This window comes from Somniosus microcephalus, chromosome 21 (genome assembly GCF_052327205.1).
Source record: "Somniosus microcephalus isolate GS21.2 chromosome 21, FLI_Smic_1.0, whole genome shotgun sequence".
NCBI lineage: Eukaryota > Metazoa > Chordata > Chondrichthyes > Squaliformes > Somniosidae > Somniosus > Somniosus microcephalus.
Genome location: NC_141007.1, coordinates 73,873,574 through 73,896,234, shown reverse-complemented (window position 1 = coordinate 73,896,234; position 22,661 = coordinate 73,873,574). Strand labels below are relative to the sequence as shown.

The 22,661-nt window shown below is 48.9% G+C and overlaps 2 protein-coding genes across 3 annotated transcripts in view; one reads left to right on the top strand and one right to left on the bottom strand.

Annotated features, from left to right (window-relative positions):
• c21h17orf75 (chromosome 21 C17orf75 homolog) overlaps positions 1 to 19,684 on the top strand; it is a 29,826-nt gene extending 10,142 nt beyond the window's left edge. The window contains exons 4-11 of one of the 2 annotated variants that reach the window (XM_085963958.1): positions 3,808 to 3,954; positions 4,716 to 4,773; positions 8,228 to 8,347; positions 11,187 to 11,251; positions 12,668 to 12,804; positions 15,936 to 16,039; positions 16,788 to 16,986; positions 19,150 to 19,684. In XM_085963958.1, coding sequence (XP_085820084.1) covers positions 3,808 to 3,954; positions 4,716 to 4,773; positions 8,228 to 8,347; positions 11,187 to 11,251; positions 12,668 to 12,804; positions 15,936 to 16,039; positions 16,788 to 16,986; positions 19,150 to 19,283 — 964 coding nt within the window. In that variant the 3' untranslated portion in view covers positions 19,284 to 19,684. Of the gene's footprint in view, positions 1 to 3,807; positions 3,955 to 4,715; positions 4,774 to 8,227; positions 8,348 to 11,186; positions 11,252 to 12,667; positions 12,805 to 15,935; positions 16,040 to 16,787; positions 18,049 to 19,149 lie in introns of those variants that run through there. The other variant, XM_085963959.1, reaches the window with a different exon arrangement.
• rhbdl3 (rhomboid, veinlet-like 3 (Drosophila)) overlaps positions 18,473 to 22,661 on the bottom strand; it is a 46,436-nt gene continuing 42,247 nt past the window's right edge. The window contains exon 10 of the mRNA XM_085963960.1: positions 18,473 to 20,191. Within this exon, the coding sequence (XP_085820086.1) occupies positions 19,920 to 20,191 (272 nt within the window). The 3' untranslated portion in view covers positions 18,473 to 19,919. The remainder of the gene's footprint in view (positions 20,192 to 22,661) is intronic.

Here is a 22,661-nt window from a genome sequence, read left to right as displayed (position 1 = left end):
ATGTCCACCTGAGAGGGCAGACAGGGCCTCAGCTTAACGTCTCATCCAAAAGACAGCACCTCTGACAGTGCAGCGCTCCCTCAGTACTGCACTGAAGTGTTAACCTAGATTGTGGCCAGATGCGTAGGACTTGAACCCACATTCTCAGAGGTGAGAACGCTCCTCCAATTCTGCTCTCTTGAGCATCCCTGATTATAATCGCTCCACCATTGGTGGCCGTGCCTTCAGCTGCCTGGGCCCTAAGCTCTGGAATTCCCTCCTTAAACCTCTCCACACCTCTCTCCTCCTTTAAGATGCTCCTTAAAACCTACCTCTTTGACCAAGCTTTTGGTCATCTGCCCTAATATCTCCTTATGTGGCTCGGTGTCAAATTTTGTTTGATACTCGCTCCTGTGAAGCGTCTTGGGATGTTTTACTATGTTAAAGGTGCTATATAAATGCAAGATTATTGTTGTTGTATAAACTATAACACATCGCTCCCCTAGTGGCTGAGTGGGTAAATGCTCTGTGGGGTGCTGTTGGGCCGTGCAGACTATAATGGGTCAGTCTCTATTTGCCCTGAGTCAGTGGGCAGCAGTTGGCAAGCTATACTGGGCCTCAGTGCTCCAAGGTTAGGGCTCCTGGTTGTTTTTGTTATTCCAGTGACTCCGGATGAAAAGTAGGAATATTGGGTGTGAACATTGGGGTGATGCCCCCACAGCTGAATGGCCCCACAACATTGTGCCCAGACTTGCACGTGAAGAATAGACCGCTGAGGTACAAGAGGGCTTCCAGTGCCCCTGTAAACATGCACAAGCCCAGTGTTGCCCAATAGATATTCTGTTCTCCTTAGAGCAGAGGAGATTTGATAGAGGTGCTCAAAATCATTAAGGGTTTTGATGGAGTAAATAAGGTGAGACTGTTTCCAGTGGCAGAAGGGTCGGTAACCAGATTTAAGATATGGGGCAAAAGAACTAGAGGCGACATGAGGACGTTTTTTTTTATTATGCAGCGAGTTATGATGAGCTGAAATTCACTGCCTGAAAGGGTGGTGGAAACAGATTCAATAGTGGCCCTGAAATTAGGATCGGGTGCTTGCCGCGCGTGCAAGCCCCCGATCTGCACTCACCCTGCGCGCCGACATCTGAAGCCTGGGCCTGCTTGCATTTCCTGTCGCTGGCCCGGTTCAGCTGTCGGCGCGCAGTGCTTACCTGATCCAGCGGCATAGTTAGTGCGATGTGCCGGCTGGGATCAGGTGAGCACTGTGCAGCCAATCAGGGGAGGGGAAACTCATTCATGAGTTTGACAGTAAGAACTGTCAAACTCATGAAAACTACAGGGGCCCAAAACACTATTTAAACTTTAAATAAAAATTTAAAAAACATCCCAATCATTAAATTAAGTATAAATAAGTTAAAAAAAAATAATTTAAACAATTTTTTTTTTGAAAAAAATAAATTTTTAATAAAAAGGGTCTAAAATGAAACTTACCTTATTGTAGATTCTTTAAAATAATAAACCTGTGGGAAAAAAATTTCTAAATTGCACTAAAACACCACTTACCTGTAAAAATAAATAATTATGTGTGCTTTTTACAAGCGTAAAGACCGGAGGCCTTTACACATGCGCAAATCCCCCAAAACAGAGGAAATCCAAGACGCACCGCTGCCCCCTACAGCGCACGCGCTAGCCTCTTCACCTCTTGGGTTAGAGGAGAGGAAATGCCGGTTTTCAGCGCATGCGCTGTGCATGCTGAAAACCGGCATTTCCTCCGGCCAGACGAGTGAGTACCCCTTCCGTACTCACGCGTTTGGGGAGGAATTACTGCCCCAGTATCTTTCAAAAGGGAATTGATAAATATTTGAAGGGAAAACATTTGCAGGGCTATGGGGACAGAGCCAGGGAGTGGGACTAATTGGACAGCTCTTTCAAAGGGCCAGCACAGCCGCGATGGGCCAAATGGCCGCCTCCTGTGCTGTATCATTCTATGATATCACTGACTAGCTACAGACGTGGCTACGGTGACACCGTTTTAGCTACATGCAGTCATTTTAGTACAAAACGCCTTGCACAATACTTCATGTGTGTGTATTTACTTAAACATCTAACACTGTTCAGTAACCATGGAGGTCGTAACTATCAAACAATCGCACTCTACTTTTCGTCCTTCAGCCGTGGCTCAGTGGGTAGCACTCTCGCCTCTGAGTCAGAAGGTTGTGGGTTCAAGTCCCACTTCACAAAAATCTAGGCTGACACTCCAGTGCTGCACTGTCAGAGGTGCCGTCTTATGGATGAGACGTTAAACCGAGGCCCCGTCTGCTCTCTCAGGTGGACGTAAAAGATCCCATGGCACTATTTTGAAGAAGAGCAGGGGAGTTCTCCCCGGTGTCCTGGCCAATGTTTATCCCTCAACCAGCATCACTAAAACAGATGATCCGGTCATTATCACATTACTGTTTGTGGGAGCTTGCTGTGCGCAATTGGCTGCTGCATTTCCTACATTACAACAGTGCCTATGCTTCAAAAGTACTTCATTGGCTGTAAAGTGCTTTGGGATGTCCTGAGGTCGTGAAAGGCGCTGGAGAAATGCAAGTCTTTTTCCATTTTACCAACAAACATGCAAAAAAGTTAAAGTACACATGCACACACCGTGTGAATATGAGCATTGTGATCACAGGCTCAGCGAGCAGTGTCTATTACTCACTTTCTGGTTACTAATTGGCAGTGCAGTTAGCCACATCTGGATACCCTGTTAGCCTCATGGGGCAAGTGGCTAACGCATTGGACAACACTGCTCTAGCACGATTCAGGGAGGAGCAAACCTACACTATCTCAGAGCAAATCTGGAGCGTCGGACATTCATGTTACTTTTACATTTGTGAAGGTTCTTAAAGAAAGTATCTGCAGAAAGAGGAGTGCTGCACTCTCCGTGTGGCATTGTCCTGGGAGGTAATGTGTACTGGGTTTTAGAGATGGTAGAAAAAACAGAAAGGCAGAGTATTTCCTAAATGGTGAAAGATTGGGGAATGCAGATGCTCCAAGGGACCTGGGTGTCCTTGTACATGAGTCACTAAAAGTGAATGTGCAGGTGCAGCAAGCCATTAGGAAGGCAAATAGTATGCTGGCCTTCATTACAAGAGGATTTGAGTACAGGAGTAAAGAAGTCTTACTCCAATTATATAGGGCCTTGGTGAGACCACACCTGGAGTATTGTGTACAATTTTGGTCTCCTTACCTAAGGAAGGATATACTTGCCATAGAGGGAGTGCAATGAAGGTTCACGAGATTGATTCCTGGGATGGCGGGACTGTCGTATGAGAAGAGATTGAGTAAACTAGGCCAGTATTCTCTTGAATTCAGAAGAATGAGAGGGGATCTCATTGAAGCATACAAAATTATTACTGGGCTTGATAGGGTGGATGCTGGGAGAATGTTTCCCTTGGCTGGGGAGTCTAGAACCAGGGGCCACAGCCTTAGGATAAAGGGTAGGCCATTCAGGACTGAGATGAGGAGAAATTTCTTCACTCAGAGGGTGGTGAATCTTTGGAATTCTCTACCCCAGAGGGCTGTGGAGGCTCAGTCATTGGGTATATTCAAAACAGAAGTCGATAGATTTCTGACTAGTGAGGGCATCAAGGGATATGGCGATAGGGCCGGTGAATGGAGTTGAGGCAGAAGATCAGCCATGATCTCATTGAATGGCGGAGCAGGCTCGAAGGGCCAAATGGCCGACTCCTGCTCCTATTTCTTATGTCCCTTATGTGTGCATCATGTTAGTGCTGTAAAGTTAAAGATTGTGCTAAGAGAAGTGCGTCTGCTTATTTCCAGCATAGCCGAGCAGTCTGTCGCTTGTTACTATTGCCTCCTCCACCAGGACCAGCCTCCAGGGCCAGAAAGCGACAAAATGGAGTCAAAAGCCGTGGTCACTGATTATGTTCTCTGCTTTCTGGGAAGTACGGAGAAGAGCCTTGAACTATATCCTTCAAAGGTGCAGCTCCCTGACGGTTCCGCGAGTTTATCCCGTGAGTAGCCGAGCTATGCGGGTCAGGAAGGTCCTCGGTTTGTGCTGTGTTAGCTAAACCGAGCCAAACCTACACTGGGGGGCTGTTCAGTGCTCCTGGGTTGTAGGGGTGGGGGTGCGAGGGGAACAGTTAGCCAGTGTCTTTGCACCTATCCATCAATCGCTGCTGGACGTGCACATGTGTGGATGTCATGGCAGGATCACACTGGACTGTGATGCCCTCCAAGGGTGAATAGCTAACACTGACTGTCGAGCTTTACACATGAATACAGTTGCAGAGGAGAAAAGAAAGCAGAGCGAGGCACTAAAGTGTGCTGCCCAGAATGCCCCAAGTTCATCCCTCAATTTACTCGGAGTCATCTACCAGTGCGGCTGGTGTTTGGAGCCTAGGGTTGACCTTGACGTCATCTGGTAAGGAAGTGGGGAAAATCATCTGGGGCTCCTGCTCCAGATGCCTATCCAGTAATCCCTGTACCAGGCTGGGCTTTGCTCTGATGCTCTCCATGGTCAGTAACCTGCCTGCGCATGCTGGCTAGTCTTGCACGTACTGGAGGGCATCCTGCGCTTGTGCAACTGTGCCCCAGCTGAGCGTTGACAGCTTTGGAATTGAGGGGAAGGAAAAGACTGTGTTACAAATTCCCAGATTTATACAATAAAGCTGCAGTTTGTGGGTTTTTTTGTGATGCCATCGTTTGTTTGCTTAACAAGACCATACTTTCAGAATCGAGTTGGATAAATATGCCCAGGGATTACAGCTTTACTTGGATGCTGAGGTAAGGGATTTTGCTATTTACCTTCTATTTATGTAGAAATTACAACAGGCTGTTCGGCCCAACCAGCCCATGCTGGTGTTTATCTCCTACACAGGGATACTCCCGAATCCCATGTGCTTGCTCTGTTATTTCCCCTCTCCTTCAACTACCTATCCAACAATTTTTAAATGTTGACACAGTCTTTGCTTCAGTCGCTAACTCCAGTAGTGGAATCCACAGACTCAAAACCCTCGGTGTTGAGTTCTCCTGCGCTCTCTCCTAAATTTCTCACATTTAATCTCGTATCTATGTCCCCTCGATCACTGGAAACAGTTTGTTTCAACCTACTCTGTCCCGTCTCATCATAATTTTAAACACCTCTATCAAATCACCCCTTAATGTTATCTGTTCTAATGTGAACAGTCCCAGTTCTTCAAGTCGTTCCTTGGATTTGTATATCCTCATGCCAGGCAACTTTCCAAGTGAATCTGCACTGTGATCTCTCTACTGCCTCCATATCCTGCCTATACAGTACAGGAGCAAGGATGTCTTGCTGCAGTTGTACAGGGCCTTGGTGAGACCACACCTTGAGTATTGTGTGCAGTTTTGGTCGTCTTATCTGAGGAAGGATGTTCTTGCCATGGAGGAAGTGCAGCGAAGATTCACCAGACTGATACCTGGGATGGCAGGAATGACGTATGAGGAGAGATTGGGTCGATTGAGCTTGTACTCGCTAGAGTTTAGAAGAATGAGAGGGGATCTCATTGAAACTTATAAAATTCTAACAGGACTAGACAGACTAGATGCAGGAAGGATGTTCCCGATGGCGGGGGAGTCCAGAACCAGGGGTCACAGTCTAAGGATAAGGGGTAAGCCATTTAGGACTGAGATGAGGAGGAATTTCTTCACCCAGAGAGTGGTGAACCTGTGGAATTCTCTGCCACAGAGGGCAGTGGAGGCCAGTTCATTAAATATATTCAAGAAGGAGTTAGATATATTTCTTGAGGCTAAAGGGATCAAGGGGTATGGGGAGAAGGCAGGGACAGGGTACTGAGTTTGGATGATCAGCCATGATCTCATTGAATGGTGGAGCGGGCTCGGGGGGCCGAATGGCCCACTCCTGCTCCTATCTTCTATAGTGTGGAGCCCAATACTGCACACAGCGCTCCAATTGTGGTCTTGCTCAGGTTTTATATAGATTCACCATTTACCACTCGCTCTTCATATCTTGTGAACCTGAACCCCCAAATCCTGCACCCACCCCCCCCCCCCCCCCACAGCCGGCCCCAGTCCCAAAAGTGCAGGCAAATGATCGGTAATTGCTACTCCAGCAGTGCCTACTAGGGAGTCTCTGAAGGGTTTTAGCGATGGTTTTGGTGGGAGAGTTAACGTGGGTTGGATCCCTGCTGCTGCAGTTCCTGATGAACTGGGAGAGGGCAAAGTGATGTTTAAGGTTGGTGCTTCAGTGCAGTCTGCACTCTTTTCGAACAGTCCCTCCCTCTGTACATTGATGTGCTGATGTGTGTTTAATGTCTTTTAAATTAAAGGTGTGAACTGCATTGTCTTGTGTGGCACTGGGTCCTGCAGATCAGGGTAGTTTCAAATTCAATCGTTGGGCCAGCTGATCTCTGTCGAGTTGATGGTGGGTGTGTTTTGGGACGTTTTACTACGTTAAAGGTGCTATATCAATGCAAGTTGTCATGCCAGCCATGGCTCAGTGGGTAGCAGTGAGTCAGAAGGTTGTGGGTTCAAGTCCCACTCCAGGGACTTGAGCACAAAAATCTAGGCTGACACTCCAGTGCAGTGCTGAGGGAGTGCTGCACGGTCTTTTGGATGAGATGTTAAACCGAAGCCCCCGTCTGCTCTCTCAGGTGGACGTAAAAGATCCCATGGCACTATTTCAAAGAAGAGCAGGGGAGTTCTCCCCGGTATCCTGGCCAATATTTATCCCTCAACCAACCTCAGTGAAACAGATTATCTGCTCATTACAGGAAACTCTCGATTTACTGGCACCTAAATTAACCGGAAATTTCTGTTAACCAGCAAAATTCAGGAGTAGGTTCAGGTAAGTTTTACTTCATATTAGTGGCCGTTCCTGGATCTGTGGCTGTGTAACCGGGGTTCCTGCACCTGTTGCTATGCAACAGGGATGCCTGGATCTGTGGCTGTGTACGGGGCTCTCGTACCTTTTACTATACCTCTCTGTAATCCGGACTTTTTGATAAACCGGCACCACGCCGGTCCCATCGGTGCCGGATAAAAAAGTTTCCTGTATCACATTGCTGTTTGTGGGAGCTTGCTGTGCACGATTTGGCTGCTGCATTTCCCACATTACAACAGCGACTGCACTTCAAAAGTACTTCACTGGCTGTAAAACGCGTTGGGACTTCCCGAGGTCGTGAAAGGCTCTGTAGAATTCCTGTAATGAAATCTGTTTGTCTTGATCCTGTATTCGTTTTGTACTCATGTATATTACCCTTCCCCACTGTGTATAGTTTCACTTCCTCTTTCCCGACTAACCTGGGAGGTTCCAGGTCTTGGCTCTTGGCTTCGCCCCTGACTTCTCTTACATAAAGATCCCAGGATCTGTATGACTCATTCCTGTGAACCAGTCGGCGTGTTGAGATGTTAGCTCTGATCTTAGTGATTAAAAGCCAACTTGTTTAAGTCTATAACTTCTAGTTTTGTGGTTATTGAAGGCCCATCAATTCCATTCGTGTTTTTTCCTTTTTTCCATTGATTTGGCCTCAGTGCCCTTAGATTAAGGAGGAGAAAACCCACATTTTCTGGCTGTTGTTTGAGGACATCATTGGGTTCCGTTGTGCAGCCCCCCCCCCCCCCCCGGCACTCATTGTATAGGCTCGCGCATGAAGACCGAACATTTGGGTGAAGTACCCAAGGGTTACTGGTCCTATCGTACCTGTGGCAGCTGTTCAAATGGGAGCCTTTATAGTACAGGCAGGATATACAACTGTGCGGGTATCACAGCTGAGCCTGAGTCTGTCCACGAACAACCTCCAAATTCTCCTCGTTTTCGAATCCCTCCATGACCTCGCCCCCCCCCCCCCTCCCTATCTTTGTAGCCTCTTCCAGCCCTACAACCCTCCCAGATCTGTGTTCCTCCAATTCTGGCCTCTTGAACATCCCTGATTTTCATCGCTCCAACATTGGCGGCCGTGCCTTCAGCTGCCTAGGCCCTAAGCCCTGGAATTCCCTCCTCTCGCTGCTCCTTTAAGACGCTGCTTAAAACCTACCCCTTTGACCAAGCTTTTGGTCACCTGCCCTAATATCTCCTGCGAAGCGCCTTAGGTGTGTTTTACTACATAAAAGGCACTATAGAAATGCAAGTTGTTGTTGTCGTCTCAGCACAGACTGGGGACTGAAGCCAGGACCTTTGTGGTTTGCGTGGCTTGCTACCCACTGGATTAAACTTTCCCCGAGCCAAACTTTAACCTTGTGTGTGTGTGTTCCACAGGCTGGTGCTGTCGAGTTGCATATCCAGCCATACCTGAGTAGCTGGTATGATGACTCTGTGCTCTACATACAAAGGGTGGTGCAGCTGTTCCAGGACCGGCTCCCTGTTCTGTTATGGGCCGTGAGTATTTATATAGAAAAACAGGCACCGCTGTTATCTGAAATATGTATTTACGGTAAATTTGATGAGAAATGTGTTTTTTTAAATTCCTTCCCTTTTCTGGCAATTTTCTGCCCTCCGCTCCTGAAAGTTCTGGCTGGCGCAGTTCCATGGATTCTGCCGTCCCTCTAGGACTTTGCTAAAGTGGCCGTTGTGAGTGTCAGCAGGATGTTTGACCGTGGAGGGCATTGCATCTGACGCTGACCCCCGTCCTTGCCAGAGGTCCACGCGCGTATCCCCATGGGGGTCGCTGGATTGTGACGGGAGGCCCGGCCTTTTCCCCTCGGGTGCCGAGATCAGTTGTGCCTTTAGCGCTGCCCTAGTTGAATCAGCAAACTCCGCGCTGACCAGGGATTTGACCTGGGACTTCCTGCTCTATCTAATCCTTGCCTTGGCTGTGTCCTTACCCAACAACCACATATGCAACTCCCACTGAATAGTGACCAGGAGCATGATCGTGGCTGACATTTTTTTCCCTTTCCTTCCGATCCCTGACGGGAGCAAGAAAGCCAACTGCAGTGGTCCTAAATCCACACCGGCTGGGCTCCGTTGATCCAAGCATAGTTAGAAAGCAAACCTGCGACCCGTGTGTATTTTTCATTCATTCTATTTAAAATCGCAGGGTTGTAAGGGACGAGTCCAAAGTGTGATTTTTTATTTGTTAATGGGATGTGAGCGTTACTGGCAACGCCAGCATTTATTACCCATCCCTAACTGAGAAACATAGAAGATAGGAGCAGGAGTAGGCCATTCGGCCCCTCGAGCCTATTCCGCCATTTAATGAGATCATGGCTGATCATCCAAATTCAGTACCCTGCCCCTGCTTTCTCCCCATATCCCTTGATCCCTTTAGCCTTAAGAAATATATCTAACTCCTTCTTGAATATATATAATAAGTTGGCCTCAACTGCCTTCTGTGGTAGAGAATTCCACAGGTTCACCACTCTCTGGGTGAAGAAATTCCTCCTCATCTCAGTCCTAAATGGCTTAGACTGTGACCCCTGGTTCTGGACTCCCCCGCCATTGGGAACATCCTTCCTGCATCTAGTCTGTCTAGTCCTGTTAGAATTTTATGTTTCAATGAGATCCCCTCTCATTCTTCTAAACTCCAGCGAATATAAGCCTAGTCGACTCAATCTCTCTTCAGACGTCATTCCTGCCATCCCAGGTATAAGAACATAAGAAATAGGAGCAGGAGTAGGCCAATCGGCCCCTCGAGCCTGCTCCGCCATTCAATAACATCATGGCTGATCTGATCCTAACCGCCAATCTACTATCACAGAACCATCTCCTGAATCTAACAGAATTAGACACACGAAATAGGAGCAGGATCAGGCTACACGGCCCCTGGGCCCGCTCCGCTACCCACAGGGCCATGACTGATCCGAACCTAGACTCATGTCCAAATTCCTGCCCGCTCCCCATAACCCTTTATTCCCTTTACTTCTAGGAAACTGTCTATTTCTGTTTTAAATTTATGTAATGATGTAGCTTCTACAGCTTTTTGGGGCAGCATATTCCATGGACCTACCACCATCTGAGTGAAGTAGTTCCTCCTCATCTCAGTTTTGAAAGAGCAGCCCCTTATTCTAAGACTATACCCCCTAGTTCTAGTTTCACCCATCATCGGGAACATCCTCCCCGCAACCACCCGATCCAACCCCTTCACAATCTTATATGTTTCAATAAGATCGCCTCTCATTCTTCTGAACTCCAATGAATAGAGTCCCAATCTACTCAACCTCTCCTCATATGTCCATCCCCTCATCCCCGGGATTAACCGAGTGAACCTTCTTTGTACTGACTCGAGAGTCTGGTGAATCTTCGCTGCACTCCCTCCATGGCAAGAACATCCTTCCTCAGATAAGGCGACCAAAACTGCACACAATACTCAAGGTGTGGTCTCACCAAGGCCCTGTACAACTGCAGCAAGACATCTTTGCTGCTGTACTCGAATCCTCTCGCTATGAAGGCCAACATACAGGAAACTCTTTTTTTTATCCGGCACCGACGGGACCGGCATGGTGCCGGTTTATCAAAAAGTCCGGATTACAGAGAGGTATAGTAAAAGGTACGAGAGCCCCGTACACGGCCACAGATCCAGGTGTCCCTGTTGCATAGCAACAGGTGCAGGAACCCTGGTTACACGGCCACAGATCCAGGAACCGCCATCAATATGAAGTAAAACTTATCTGAACATAGTCCTGAATTTTGCCGGTTAACAGAGATTTCCGGTTAGGTGCCGGTAAATCGAGAGTTTCCTGTACCATTTGCCGCCTTAACCGCCTGCTGCACCTGCATGCTTACCTTCAGCGGAGAAGGTGGTGGTGAGCTGCCTTCTTGAACCGCTGCAATCCATGCTACTTCTTGTTAGCGATTTGGTACAACTGAGTGGCTTGGCCATTTCAGAGGGCAGTTAAGAGTCAACCACGCTGCTGTGGGTCTGAAGCCAGACTGGGTAAGGACGGCGGATTTCCTTCCCTAAAGCACATTAGTGAACCAGATAGGTTTTTATGACAATGGTCACCATTACTGATCCTGCTTTTCAAAAATAGCGCTTTATTCCAGATTTATTTATTTAATTAACTGAATTTAAATTCCCCAGCTGATTTGAGCTCAAGTCCCCAGATCATTAGACCGGGCCCCTGGATTACTGGTCCAGTAACATAACAACTGCGCTACCGCACCCCGTATTGGATATCGAGGCCATTTTGAGCTTTGGACTTGGGTATAAGTTGTAGATTCTGAATACTTGAGTTTTTGTGTGGGTCTCTAACCGCCAGCTGTTGTATTTTTCTAGGCTTTGAGCCACACTCCAGTGGAAGTTAAAGGTGCAGACAACAAAATAAAACAGGATGTTGAAAGGTAAGAAATGCTCTGGTGTGTAAATCGGATCTTGTACCTGGTAACTAGTTTTGCCGTGCCTGGTAACTGGTGTGTTCCTTAACAAGATGTCAGCAAGTTTTAATTTAATGGTCTGCCGGGTTCCTATCCGCTTCCCTCCTCCCAGACCCTCCGGCCATTGCACTGCCACCTCAGCTGAGAGTAACTCATAAGAGCATAAGAATTCGGAGCAGGAGTCGGCCATTCGGTCCCTCGAGCCTCCTCCGCCATTCAATAAGATCATGGCTGATCTTCGACCTCAACTCCACTTTCCTGCATTATCCCCACATCCCTTGATTCCCCTAGAGTCCAAATATGTATCGATCTCAGCCTTGAATATACTCAGACTCAGCATCCACAGCCCTCTGGGGCAGAGAATTCCAAAGATTCACAACCCTCTGAGTGAAGAAATTCCTCCTCATCTCAGTCTCAAATGGCCGACCCCTTATCCTGAGACTATGCCCCCTAGTTCTAGGCTCTCCAGCCAGGGGACACAACCTTTCAGCATCTACCCTGTCAATCCCCCTCAGAATCTTGTATGTTACAATGAGATCACCTCTCATTCTTCTAAACTCCAGAGAGTATCAGCCCCTTCTACACAATCTCTCATCATAGGACAGCCCTCTCATCCCAGGAATCTAGTGAACCTTCGTTGCACCGCCTCCAAGGCAAGTACATCCTTCCTTAGATAAGGAGACCAAAACTGTGCACAGTACTCCAGGTGTGGTCTCACCAAGGCCCTGCACAATTGTAGCAAGACTTCCTCACTCTTATACTCCAACCCCCTTGCAATAAAGGCCAACATGCCATTTGCCTTCCTTATTGCTTGCTGTACCTGCAAGCTAGCTTTCTGTGTTTCTTGCACAAGGACACCCAAATCTCTCTGAACACCAACATTTAAAAGTAAACCCAACTCAACGTAAACTATAGATCAGTCCTGGGCCTTCTACTCCGTACGGTTCCGTGCTGTACCAACAACTTGCCTTTAACATAGTAAAACGTCCCAGGAGTGTAATCGGACAAAAATTGACACCGAGCCAGAGAAGGAGCCATTAAGAGGGGCTTGGTGAAAGGGTTTTAAGGAGCGTCTTAATGGAGGAGAGGCAGAGAGATTTAGGGAGGGAATTCCTGAGCTTAGGGCCCAGGCAGCTGAAGGTACGGCTGTCACTGGCAGGGTGAAGGGAGTGGGGGATGCACAACTTTAATCCGTTAGATTATTGGGGGATGTGGTGGTGGGGATTTATCTGAAATAAGTATTAACAAGGGTTCAAGAGAGTTGCAGAAAGCTGAGGACTCGTGATGTGAATCCTAAGTGCTCTAATGTTCAAACCTCTCTGTTACTGTTGAGACTAAGTCAACACTTAAAAACGATTGTAAATCTTGGCTTTGTTGTGCCAGGTTTCTCAGTGCTGCCAGCCTTCAGGGCCTGATCCAAGAGGACACTCCAGCTTCGCTGTGTAAGGCGATGTCCGAGGAACAACAGAAAGCTATTGTTATAGACTGCAGTGAATCTACTCCCACCTTTCAAAATGCTGGTAGGAACTTAAAGCCCCCGCTCAACTACACACAGAAAATTCCCGTTGTCAGGAATTCCTGAGTTTGACCTAAATCTGCTGTGCAGTGACCCCACTGGCCAGCGAGGGAACTGCAGCCTGCGTGGCGCTGCAGCTCCGGGCTGAACCAGCAGGGGGTGCTTTGAGCTGAAGTTGGTTGTGTGCAAAGCTGTACAGAGCAGAGAAGGCCAGGAGGAGATTTGATAGAGGTGTTTAAAACCAGGAAGAGTAAATAAAGAGAAACTGTTTCCAATGGCGGAAGCTTCGATAACCAGAGGTCACAGAATTGATCAGCAAATGAACCAGAGGCAACATGAGGAAAAACCTTGTTACGCAACGAGTGGTTAGGATCTGGAATGCACTGCCTGACAGGGTGGTGGCAACAGATTCAATAGCAGCCTTCAAAAGGGAATTGGATAAATACTTGAAGGAGAAAAAAATTGCAGGGATATGGGAAAAGTGCGGGGGAGTGGGACTAACTGGATTGCTCTTCGAAAGAGCCGGCGCAGACTCGATGGGCCGAATGACCTCCTTCTGTGCTGTACTATTCCATGATTCTATAAGAAATAGGAGCCGGAGGAGGCCCTTCGAGCCTGCTCCCCCATTCAGTAAGATCTTGCCTGATCTTCGACCTCAACTCCACTTCCCTGTCCGATCCCCATATCCCTTGATTCCCTTAGAGTCCAAAAATCTATCGATCTCAGCCTTGAATATACTCATCAACTGAGCATCCACAGCCCTCTGGGGCAGAGAATTCATAACCCTTTGAATGAAGAAATTTCTCCTCAACACGGTCCTAAATGGCCGACCCCTCCAGCCAGGGGGAAACAGCTTCTCAGCATCTACCCTGTCAAGCCCTCTAAGAATTTTATGTTTCAGTGTTCCATCTGTGCTGTAAACTTCTACGATTCTAATTTACAATGGCCAGTTTCAAACCTCCTTCCTCCCACAGAGCACTGGGCGTTGTGTTAAAGACAGTAACAGAATTAAGGTGCACCAACAAAGGACAGGTGGTTTATCCGGGGGCCGGGAGTGAAACCTGTGCACTTGTCCCTCTATGGGAAGATATGCCAAGTTCCTGACTCGTGTGGAGTATAAACCCCAGCACAGGCTAGTTGGGCCGAATGGCCTGTTTCTGTGCTGTATTATTCTATGTAATTCTATTCTGGAACACCATTCAATGCTGAACAATGGAACACCTTTTGATTTCAGCCAGTGTTGGCATCAAGCACTCCCAGATCAGGTGTAGCATAAGGCAGATGCAGAGTAAATCTCTTTGCTCTTCCCCCAAGTAATGAGGCTCATCTCTCCCCAGCCCCAGAAGAGCAACCTACTGTGAAAAGCAAGACTTGCATTTATATAGCACCTTTCATGACCACCGGATGTGATAATGACCAGATAACCTGTTGTTTTTTTTAGTGATGTTGGTTGAGGGATAAATATTGGCCCAGGACGCCGGGGATAACTCCCCTGCTCGTCTTCGAAATAGTGCCATGGGATCTTTTACGTCCACCTGAGAGAGCAGACGGGGCCTCGGTTTAACATCTCATCCGAAAAACGGCACCTCCAACAGTGCGGCGCTCCCTCAGCACTGCACTGGCGTATCAGCCTAGATTTTTGTGCTCGAGTCTCTGGAGTGGGACTTGAACCCACGACCTTCTGACTCGGAGGCGAGAGTGCTACCCACCGAGCGACGGCCGACACCGTAGCAGTGTGACGGTTTCAAGTTCCCACGCCTGCCATCCCACAGCCTCTCTGAGTGAGACTGACGATTGCTGCTGGATTGGAGATAGTTTTGGGGCCACAGACTCTTAGATCTGGGTTGGCAGTGTCCAAATAGTTTCACACATGACCGCTACAGCCAGCAAAGAGGGGAGGCATCCATCTGATCCGTCTCGGTTTGAACCCAGGTACTTGGGGGCGAGAGGATGGTATTTATGCCATCCAGCTCCTCAACAGATGGTTTTAATTAGAAATAGTTTGAAATGGTTCCCCAGACATTGCAGTGGGTTGCTGAGTCAGAGAGACCAGGATAGTCCCAACTTTCATTCCAAGTCTGTGCTGCTTAGTGGATTTTGGTGACTGCAATTGACCTTTAGTGCCCTGGGTTAGTGATGTGAAGATATGCCAAGGTTCCTGATCGCTATGCAGTGACCCATCCTGGAAAGTGCATGTGCACGCTGTGCAAGGACAGCATCAGTCTCTGGCTCACATGAATAATGACCACTTGAAACTGGTGCCAATCAATGTTTCCTGTCATATTTTTGTTTTGGGTGCACGATCCCTTTAAGGGGCTGCGCGGCCCATTCACCCTTCAACATTGAAAAGGTCGGTCCCGGGCTGCTCGGGACCGGCAGAGAGCTGCGCAGCTTATAGGAAACATTGGTGCCAATCGAACTGTATCCCAGCAAGGAGTCGCTCCTTCAGGAGGGGAGGGGAGAAACATTGCAAACATTGGCGAGCTAGAGTTTGTCATGTATTGTGCAGTGTCACAGAGTGACCAGTACACTCCCAATGCCCCACATGTTGAGTCTCTAAGCACCACTGTAATGCCTCTCAAATAGGTTACAGAACAGCATTGGACTGTTGGAGTAGGTGGTCCACCCATCCTCTTGGATTTATTATGGTCTCTGCCCAGCTCCACCCCCTGCAATTGTGTCTCCTGTGGTTTCACTGGTGTCAGTGGCCCTCCAGCACTCGAGCGACGGGGCCGTTCTTCACGAGCCGACACCATGAGCGTCAGCAGGTATCACAGCCGCACCTGATCCTGTCCACACACACACATGCTCTTCCAACAAGGGTCGCGGGACAGCACCCGGGAATGGGGACGTTAGTGGGATCTTTCCCTTCCAGGGACACTGAAACCATGTAACACGGATAAGAGCTTGGATCATGTGGGATCTTTTGATGTGGCTCAGCTCTGTGCTTGGCTTGTGTGCTAATCCACTGAGCCAGCAGAAAATACAATTGGAGGCGAGGAACCTGCCACTTTGTATTCATTCACTGAATAAGTGTTGGGCGACTGTCTCGGCTTTTAAATAATGCTTTTGTTCCGTTATTCGGTGGGCCTGATTCCTGGCCGCACTCACTCACCGCCTGGTCTTGTCTTGCAGTGAGCAACAAGTTCTGTGAAGACTGGACTCCTTCCTTTTTAAACAGTCTGGAAGGTGGAAATCCTTTCTTCATCAGGCAACTCCTGGAGAATTTTAAATTAAAGGTAAGGATGCTGCCCGTGTGCCCCTCGGCGATCTGGGAGGGGGGAGGACCGGGAAAGATGGATTTAAATAGTAATTCATGTGGCTTTTGCCTTTCCCAAGTTGATGTGCCCTGGGGTACATCATCTGACTGGGGTAATGGGGTTTACACCACTGATTATTTCCACCAGGGGAGTTTTCAATTTTTCTTCCTCTCCTGAAGATGCTGGCTCTTGTGTCGCAGAGTGACGGGAACGCACTCAGTGCCCTGTATTGTGTTCTGTCGCAGAGTGACGGGGGAACGCTTACAGTCATGGCCTAGGTACAGTTCCATGGGTGACTGAGCACTTCACTACCTCAACCTGCAACGATATGTGGATTCACACGATGGTTCTTCACAGAATAGTTAACCTTTGCAGAGCAGCACTGAGCCTGATCTCATCCTTGCCCGCACGCACTTGCCCGCAAGGATGGCGATGAGTCGCAGAAACTCTCCTCCTCCTCCAGCCCTGGTCCGGTGCGGCCAGCTGTGATTCCCCAGCCGGCATTAGCAAGCTCCGCACAGGCTAGAAACCCGAGCCTGGAGACTGCCTGGTCCGTAAAGCCCAGTCTCGGACCGGATGGTGCCCTTTACCCACCGAACCACGAGGAAGCTTGCTCGATGCTGTTTCTAATTCTTAAGCACTTGTCCCAAGTCTATATTTTTTTTTAAAACCTGGATTACTGGTTAATTCCAATCTAAACCACTCGCCCCGTGCGGGTCTCTTTTAGGCCATCCAGGATATGAACAGCCTGAAGCGGTACATTCAACAGGCTGAAATGAACAACTACGCCCTGTTCAAGTGTTTTGTCTTTCTCAAGAACTGTGGCAATGGAGACATCCTCCTGCATAACGTCAAGGTGGAGCATGTCGAGATGCCCGAGGCTCAGAACGTTGTGAAGGTTCTGGAAGAATTCATGTACGAAGAAGGTGTGATTACTCCCACTAACTAACTAAGTACCTGCGCCTGACTAATAGTTTACCTCAGCAAAGACTTTGTGTGTTTTGCTCGTGGCTGTGGAACTAATAGTCACAGCCGCAGCAGCAGCACTCGTTTGCATGAGAAGCCCTGTCTACTGCAGCTTGTATGTTGTTGTAACGTGCTGTGTAAGCAGCCTGTGTGATCCAGCTCGCCATCGCCGGGCCGTGCTGCATGATTACTGAGCCCAGCACTCTGACACATGGCCGTTTTTCTCCAGTGTTTTAGGCAGTAATACAGACCGAATCCGGCTCCCTCCAGTGAGAGTCGGACTTCCATGTTCCTTAAAAACAGAGGAGGAGGGGGGGGGTGGGATTGTCTCTGGCAAATACAGCCGACTCTTGCGTCTCGGGGCGGGGTGGCAGTAGAATGTGATCATTTGGGTTCAACACTACAGGTCTGGGGTAACCCATGAGGGGACCCAGACTGACATTTGGAGACTCCCCTCTCCGGATAAAGGGTTTAAGCAGGGGTCCTGTGGCAGGTTAGGCACCGTGACTGAAAGGGGCCTGTTTGGGACAACCAAGAATTGATGCTGCTTACATAATAGGGTTAATTAGGGGGTGGGGGGTGCGAGTAAAGCCTGCTTGCTACCTAAACATTCCTGACCGAGGAGGGAGATGACGAGATAAAATTGGTTTTTGTTTTAATAAAGTTTCTGAGAAACTGATCATTGGAAAATATGGCGTAATGAATTCCAGGGCATGTAATAAACGAGGGGTTTAATTTCCTCAGCTATTATTAATGCAGTTGTTAATCTGATGGGGCAGAATAGCGCAGAAAGTAATTTTACCAAACCTCATCAACCAGAGGAACTTAAAACTCCCCCTACTTCCAAGTACACAGACTTGGGCATTCAGTTCTGAAACACACCATATTAAAGTGGCTGCTAATAATCAGTTGTAAATAGGACAGAGAGCGAGTCCCCACTTGTGCTCGGCTGTTGCTCTGTCGGGTTCGAAAATGTATTTGCAGTGTCCTTTGCTTTGATTCTAAATAAAGTTTTAAGCCGGGGTGTTCTTGGTGTGGATCCGTCTGCCTCTCAACTAACACCTCTCCCGTCTACTTAAGTGAATAATATCCCTGGGGGAGAATATCTCCGTTTAATTCAGTCGAAGCCGGACTGGTGGCTGTGCATTTAGCGTATGGTATATCGGGAGGGATCGCGTGCTGTAAGTGTCGAAGCACAGAGTACAGATCGACGCTGATCACCGCCTCAGCCAAGCACCTGCTTTAGGGTGGGGAGAATGGAGGAGAAGATACCATGAGCATTTTCGCTCAGCCTCCACCCCTGCCCCAAACATCTCGCGTGCGAGACACCAGTTACATTCTGGAGTGCAGCGATTGTTGTAGGCAAAACAAAATAACTTGGCTCCCAATAAGATTAAAATGAGCACATCCTGGAAATTCCGTCACACAAATTAGCTCTGAAATTAAACAGTGTAAAAATCCTTTAATGGGATTGCATTCCTGGAATGTTGATATCATCAAACTATACACAATATATGCACACACCTGGATAACACGAGGCAGCTGGATTTATAGCGAGCTCCTTTAGAAACTCGCCCCAGAGGGAATCTGCCCACCAGGTTTAAGGCTTATTTCAGCCTTCAACTTTTTGGCTAAATTCAGATTTACACAGCATATCTTCAAATCCCTTTAAACATTTTGGTCACTTTTGATCTGCGAATTCTTCTATTTATTGTGGAATATCGTCCATAAATTAAGACTATTCACTAGACGGGTCAAATTATCTACAACCTACAGGGACGTTCCCACCATCACGTTGCACAAATAAACTCCTTATTTACAGAGTTTCAACAAGTTCTGTACATGTTATAAAACTTTATTTACAACAGTTAAATGGCACTTGGAGTCCATGGTCACATTTGGAACATGCGCATCTTAATAAAAGGTCCAAAAGCGAGGTGAGAATGAAAGCAGTAAAATGTGTTTGGGCCAGTTTCAGTGCAGTCCGAGTCCCTGAAACAAACTGTGCAAACACTGACCCCGCGCACTGGGATAATGTTCTCGCAATCCCCGAAGCTGAAGCACAAACCTTCTGGGACTCTAGTTTAAGAATGAATTAATTCTTTCTCTCTCCTCTCCTGAAGGTGCATACTCCCAGTGTAATACAGCCCCACAGATTGAGAGCCGAGAGACTGAACGTCGCCGGACTATTCGGCCGCAGGGCGCGTCCTCAGCTGACATCCAAACATGCCTTTTCCATCAGGGTGCCACTGAATAGCGATCTGGAATAAGCTCCCTGACTATTTTATCCTCCCCTCCTTAGCTAAGGCCATTTGTAGTACCCCCTTCAGAAGCCTTCCAGGATGGAATAAGCTAACTTGAACCTGGAACCTACCAAGTCTCCAGGGCGGAGTCCTACACACTTGTGGATGGAGCTGCGATTGGAATTACTGGATTGGTAATGCGCTGATGCCATTTTGCTACTAGTCACCTCATTGACTTTATCTGCTTCCAGTCGCCATGTGAGGTTCTGCTGGGGGTCACACAGGCGTCTTCAGATCCATCTATTTAGCAGCAAGGGAAAGTTGTCATGCTTGTTAAAAAGAAACTTGGATTATTAGTAATTATTTGAATCAATAAATCATTGGAGAGGGTCCGTGAATCGGTCTTTTAGCAGCACGTGAAGGTGTCCGATTCATTTGAGCCTCATGATTGAACTGATCTGGTCTCGTCGCAGGCTTTGGTTAGACATTGCTGAATCAAACCCAATCCTTTCCCGCCATCCTGTCATGTCTTTGCCCGATCGGTTTAGTCTGTTAATATTGAGCTCTGAGCGCATCTTTGCTATTGGGCTGTAGCCTCTCACCTCCACCCCCCCCACCTCACCTCGGTTCAAAGCCAGCCCCAACGTGAGTTAGGCAGGCGTGAGCAGCCTGATCTCCAAGAGACTGTAGGCAAAGACATTCCAGAGGATAGCGAAGAAAATGAAGACGAGGTAGGCAAGGACAAAGATCCACCAGATGGACTGCTCGTGGAGTTTCTGCTCGTAGTTCCGGAGGATCACCACCCCCAGTGTGATTCCCACCATCACTCCGCCCAGGTGAGCAACGAAGCTGGGGTGGGCGCAAGATGGGTGGACAGGCGGATGGAATCTCAGCCAGACTGCACGACCAAACTCCAGACTCACTGCAAAGAAAAGAACGGACTTGCATTTCTATAGCACCTTTCACAGCCCCGGGACGTCCCAAAGTGCTTTACAGCCAATAAATACTTTTTTTGAAGTGTAGTCACTGCGGACAGCAAGCTCTCACAAACAGCAATGTGATAATGACATGATCTATTGTTGATTGAGGGATGAATATTGGTCAGGACACTGGGGAGAAGTACCCCTGCTCTTCTTCAAATGGGATCTTTTCCGTCCACCTGAGATCTGAAAGATGGCACCTCCGACAGTGCAGCGCTCCCTCAGTACTGCCCCTCCGACAGTACAGCACTCCCTCAGTACTGCCCCACCGACAATGCGACGCTCCCTCAGTACTGCCCCTCCGACACTGCGACGCTCCCTCAGGACTACCCCTCCGACAGTGCGGCGCTCCTTCAGTACAACCCTCCAACAGTGCAGCGCTCCCTCAGTACTGCCCCTCCGACAGTGCGGCGCTCCCTCAGTACAGTCCCTCCGACAGTGCGGCGCTCCCTCACTACTGTCCCTCCGACAGTGCAGCGCTCCCTCAGTACAGTCCCTCCGACAGTGCGGCGCTCCCTCAGTACCGCCCCTCCGACAGTGCAGTGCTCTCTCAGTACCGCCCCACCGACAGTGCAGCAATCCCTCAGTACTTCCCCTCCGACAATGCGACGCTCCCTCAGTACTGCCCCTCCGACAGTACGGCGCTCCTTCAGTACTGCCCCTCCAACAGTGCAGCGCTCCCTCAGTACTGCCCCTCCGACAGTGCGGCGCTCCCTCAGTACAGTCCCTCCGACAGTGCGGCGCTCCCTCACTACTGTCCCTCCGACAGTGCGGCGCTCCCTCAGTACAGTCCCCCCGACAGTGCGGCGCTCCCTCAGTACAGTCCCTCCGACAGTGCAGTATTCCCTCAGTACCGCCCCTCCGACAGTGCAGTGCTCTCTCAGTACCGCCCCACCGACAGTGCAGCAATCCCTCAGTACTTCCCCTCCGACAATGCGACGCTCCCTCAGTACTGCCCCTCTGACAGTGCGGCGCTCCTTCAGTACTGTCCCTCCGACACTGCGGCGTTCCCTCAGTACTGTTCCTCCGACAGTGCGGCGCTCCCTCAGTACAGTCCCCCCGACAGTGCGGCGCTCCCTCAGTACAGTCCCTCCGACAGTGCAGTATTCCCTCAGTACCGCCCCTCCGACAGTGCAGTGCTCTCTTCAGTACCGCCCCACCGACAGTGCAGCAATCCCTCAGTACTTCCCCTCCGACAATGCGACGCTCCCTCAGTACTGCCCCTCTGACAGTGCGGCGCTCCTTCAGTACTGTCCCTCCGACACTGCGGCGTTCCCTCAGTACTGTTCCTCCGACAGTGCGGCGCTCCCCCAGTACTGCCCCTCCGACAGTACGGCGCTCCCTTGGTACTGCCCCTCCGACAGTACGGCGCTCCCTTGGTACTGCCCCTCCGACAGTACGGCGCTCCCTCGGTACTGCCCCCTCCGACAGTGCAGCACTCCTTCGGTACTGCCCCTCCGACAGTGTAGCGCTCCCACGGTACTGCACCTCCGACAGTGCAGCGCTCCCTCGGTACTGCCCCTCCGACAGTGCGGCGCTCCTTTAGCACTGCACTGGGAGTGTTTGGGTTCAAGTCGTCCCATCCCGTCATCATTTGACATTTGCGCACACACGGTAACAGTGGGGTTGGGGTGGGTGTCACTGGATAGTATTCAGGTGTGGCGACCCCGGTGACCTTTCCCCTCCTGCGCTTGGCAAGTCTGACCTGATCTGTTGTAGGTAAAAACAGAAAATGCTGGAAATACTCAGCAGGTCAGGCACCATCTGTGGAGAGAGGAACAGAGTTAACGTTTCAGGTCAATGGCCTCTCGTCAGAACTGAATTGTTAACTCTGTTTCTCTCTCCACCGATGCTGCCTGGCCTGAGTATTTGCAGCATTTTCTGTTTTTATTTTAGATTCCCAGCAGCCGCAGTATTTTGCTGATGTATTAGTAATCCAGAGGCCTGGACTAATGATCCAGAGACGTGAGTTCAAATCCCACCACGGCAGCTGGGGAATTTAAATTCAGTTAATTAAATAAATCTGGAATAAAAAGCTAGCATCAGTAATGGTGACCATGAAACTATCGGATTGTTGTAAAAACCCATCTGGTTCACTAATGTCCTTTAGGGAAGGAAATCTGCCGTCCTTACCTGGTCTGGCCTATATGTGACTCCAGACCCACAGCAATGTGGTTGACTCTTAATGGCCCAGCAAGTCACTCTGTCGTATCAAAAAACAACTGCTACGATGGACTGCAGCGGTTCAAGGCGGCAGCTCACCATCGCCTACTCAAGGGCAATTAGGGATGGGCAATAAATCCTGGCCCTTGTCAGTGACGCCCACAGCCTGTGAATGAATAAATTTTAAAAAAAATTGCTGAGCCATCGAAGGCGCGTTGAATGATTATCATTTGGATTCAATATTTCGGC